Source organism: Triticum dicoccoides, chromosome 2B (genome assembly GCF_002162155.2).
Source record: "Triticum dicoccoides isolate Atlit2015 ecotype Zavitan chromosome 2B, WEW_v2.0, whole genome shotgun sequence".
Classification (NCBI taxonomy): domain Eukaryota; kingdom Viridiplantae; phylum Streptophyta; class Magnoliopsida; order Poales; family Poaceae; genus Triticum; species Triticum dicoccoides.
In genome coordinates, this window is record NC_041383.1 from 125,611,399 (window position 1) to 125,615,464 (window position 4,066).

At 50.6% G+C, this 4,066-nt stretch overlaps 1 protein-coding gene across 1 annotated transcript; it reads right to left on the reverse strand.

Annotated features, from left to right (window-relative positions):
* Positions 1 to 231: 231 nt before the first annotated feature.
* On the reverse strand, positions 232 to 3,072 carry LOC119362542. Its single transcript, XM_037627783.1, has 3 exons — positions 2,921 to 3,072; positions 951 to 2,731; positions 232 to 855 (listed from the first exon to the last, which is right to left on the reverse strand). The coding sequence occupies exons 2-3, from the start codon at positions 2,721 to 2,723 to the stop codon at positions 577 to 579; spliced, it is 2,052 nt and encodes a 683-aa protein (XP_037483680.1). The 5' UTR covers positions 2,724 to 2,731; positions 2,921 to 3,072; the 3' UTR covers positions 232 to 576.
* Positions 3,073 to 4,066: the final 994 nt, after the last annotated feature.

Below are 4,066 nucleotides of genomic sequence, written 5' to 3' on the forward strand. Positions count from 1 at the left end.
GCGGGTGCGGCGGAGGCGGGGCCGGGCGACGCCTGCCGCAGGCGTCGCCCGGCGGCTATAATTAACGAATTTGTTTCCAAATTAAGAAACCCACGCTCCCAATCTTATTATCCATTTCATAATAAACACTAAAAATACAAGTCATTGATCAGGTTACCATGGCTGAAAAATTAAGCGATCGAGAGCACAATATCGAATCCTCCCAGATCGGATAGCAGAGAGTCTAATACAATTCGATAGAAACAGTTTCCAACAGGAAACACAACATACAGTTAAAGAAAACACAGCATACATTATTAATTATTACATGTCGTTAATCATCAGCAAGATCATCGAGCTCCTTGTACGGCTCTAAAATGGTGAAGTGGCGTGAGGAGAGGCTGACAATATGTCTCAATTCAGAAGCTCCATGTAATTTCAACAAACGCTAGTTTTTTTTTTTTGTTCTGTGCCTTTTGTGCACCTTGGATCGTTTCATATCTTTACATGCACAATTGCACATTAAACCAACTCTAGTCTTTTTGCAAAAGAAATGCTTCCTTTATTTATTTTTCTTTTCCGTTGATCAACATGTCACTAACATGCTATTTTGTGTTTGTAGACGTACGTCCAGTGCTGTTCCAGAAGCCACAGGATGGTGATAAACTCGCCGCCATTACTGAGCTCCCTGGCATGGGAATCCCGGGGACAGTGATCCGCAGCATAAAGCATCATCTCCACCCACACGGAGAAGATGAGTTCCAACGTGTCAGGCCTACCCAAGTGGAGGAGCTGTTTGGCGAGATTGACTGCACACGTGTACAACTCGTCACGTGACCCTTCAAGAACCTCTGGATGCGAATCAAGTTGCTGCGCCTAAGATAGAGGGAAAAAATTAGTGCATGTGGTAAAGTAATTTCAAACAATATAAGATAATTAAATTGAGGGCCTGAACAGCAACATGCACATACCTGCTCATAAGACCAGTTGGCAAGCAGTCTCTCGGCAAGCTTCTCCCTCTGAGCCTGATTGATCCTGGAGCCATTTGGGCCTTCATGGTGAAACAATTCCTTAAGTACTACACAGCACTTATTCCAGCTTCCGGGAGATGCCCTCACAGATTTGTCCTCGTTACCTAAGATATGTACCCGCCATATTGTTTCCAGGATCCTGGAGGGCCTAAGATGTACCGTGTTGCGTTCACGGCCAGGTAGCATGTTGGGTTTTGCCACCAGCAGGAACATCATGTAATTGGATAGCACCCTTGTAGCCTCAATAAGCTCTACTTCATGGCCAGCCTTGGATTCCCAGATGAACAAATCAGTTGCGATGTGCCATATAACGATGCTCTCGTCCAACTCAACGTTGAGCACAGTCCATTTGGCAACACCCTTGAACGCTTGCTTCCGCTCCAGGATAAAGCTGCCTCTTGTGGTCATTGTGCTCAAAGGGCCCGGGAGCGTCACAAACCCATTCTGCCGTATCATTTTGAAGAGCAATCCCTTAAGTTGCTGCATCGACAACGAATCAGTGCCACAGAAAGTGCCCGAGAAATGCAGCTTGTTCCACCAGTCCTCCTGCCCTATCTTCGCTGCCAGCTTGCTCCCAAGGCCGGTCCGGTCCCGGGTGCACAGATGGAGCATGTTATACTGCCCAATGGTGCCCCGCCATAGTCTCCTGTTTGCCGGCTTGAAAAGCTTGCGAAGTGAAGAGAGGACATAATAGTGAAGCCACTCTAGCCAAGCAGCCCGAGTGCTCCCGCTGTAATCCTCCGCCTTGCGGAGAACGAAACAACATGTCCAACTAGACAATACTGCCCTGCATGCTGATATGACCTCCAGGACCAAAGCCCCGGCCAGCAAAATGTAAGAGATGGCTACATCTGCCCTGTTGTACCCATGATCCCCTCTGCCGAGCCTGAGCCGAAACAAGCACAAGGCAGCTGATGTGCCAACCAGCGAGATGGAATGGATGCAGAACCCATACCATGTGTGGATCACTGCTGCCTTGGTGTACAGTGTGTCGTACATCAGGGACAGCTCCATCTCCACCAACTTGAATATATCCTCGTCATAGAAAGGTGAGAGACGAGGTGAAGCCGCGTTTGGGGGCTTGGGGCGCATTGCCACCTTGGTATCGTCGAAGCCGGACTTGCAGAAGGCGAACTGGGAGTGCGCTCGGAGCAGGATTTCATCGTCACCCATATCCTGTCTCAATAATTCATAAGGGTTAACCTCCTTACCAGAGCTGCTCTTGTTGTCGTTGGCACGCTTGAGAGCCCATGTCCTCTCACCGTACTTGACAATGCCGGCAACAAACATGGAGATTGAGGCCAGCTGAAGCAAGGTCCCGCTGTCGGCCATGTACTTGTAGAGGACATAAGCAGCTCCAAGAACCTGCACAACAAGGGTCTGCAGGTGGCGCAACCAAAGACGGTTGTCCTCGAGCGCGTAGGCGGTGACGTTGTATGGCCCGCGGAGATGCAGGAGGAGGAAGGGCGCCCAGAACGCGGCCAGCTGGTGCTCACGTGACCCGCTGGTGATGGATAGATGGCCCAGGGTGTATATCGCCGTGGAATCCGCCGACAGGTACGCTAACCAGAGGGCTACCCTCAGCCAGGTGGAGAGGCCACGCCGACGCATCCCTCCGAAGACGAGGAGGAGTACTTGCAGCGCGAAGCTCAGAAGGACAAGGATTTGAATCCCCCATTCCCTCCACAGACGCGACACCCCTCCGGCTGCCATTGCCCCCGCTACTCAAAACAAGAAACAAAAGAGCACATCAGCAACTTGTGCCAACCAGCCCGCTGAAATCTAAAGCTAAAAGACATGCATGGCATGAAGAGCATGGAACTTCGTTGGCAAAAAGAATGAAACGAGACCTAGCTAGTTCTCAAAGATTGAGCAGGAGTGGGAAAGCGTGGATCGATGCGTGGGTTTACCTGGATGGATTCCTGCCCGCCTATGGTTGTCCCGTCGCTGCTCGGATTGAGAGGGGAAGGTCGGGTTCGTGCGGATCTGAGGGAGTTCGAGGAAGACAGGGAGAGGGAGTGACTCCACTGTGGAAGTGATTCTAGCGCTAGAGAATGACTTGTCTTCCCCCTTCTCGGCTCCAAGTCCCTCTCTTGAATGGAGAAATGACATTGTGGGTCAGATACGCATTGAAATTGTGGGCCAGCATTAATAGGGGAACAGGGTATGCGTTTGTTTGCGTCCAGCAACGCAAAAAGTCACCACCTCTCTACCCATCGAGTATGCTGTGCGGATCCACTATTCCCCATTGCTGCCAGAGACCTTCTTCCTCCTCCCATCGTCACCCACCATGGAAGAGCTCTGTCAGGAACTCTCGTACACTTATTACGCCGTGTTTCCCGTCGTTTGATGCTCGAGGACATCAAATAAGATTCGAAGCGTTCTTCTCTACTGCAATTACGTCCACCAGATCTCAGATTATAAATCTTCGAGTTCTTCTTAGATCCAATCCCTGCCGGGACCTAAGAGCAGCTCCAACGGGCCGATTCAAACGGACGGCGCATTTGTTCGCTTTATGTCCGTTTGGGTCGGTCATCCGTCCATCGTCCATCCTGTTTTGCATTTGGATCGGCAGTGCGTCCAACGCGCTGATCCATTTTCATATCCGCACTTAAATTTTAAAAAAGGCCCGCGGTCATAGATCATGCCGGCGGTCATGTCTCATGCCGGCACCATGCCAGCGTCAGCATACATTGCCGGCTTCAAAAAATACACCACACAGTTCATGTTGGCGCACTCGCCGTCGGCCGGCACACATGCCAACACACAAAAAGGGTTGGGACTTGATGAACATGCAAGCATTAACTTAATGGCACAAAAAAGGGCGGCTTCCTACCATACCATGTCTTGCATGCCGATACCGCTCACGGGGCGGGCTTTGACGCTCTCAAGAGTGGCACAAAACTTGTTGCACTCTTGTTGGATCACTCTCCATCGCTTCGAAATGGACACCCACCCACACGTGCTCCCAATTTGGTAAGGAGGAAACTTCTTGCGCTCATGAAACTCCGTGTGGACACAAATCCAAAAAGTTGAATGCTTTTGTTCGGCGCCGG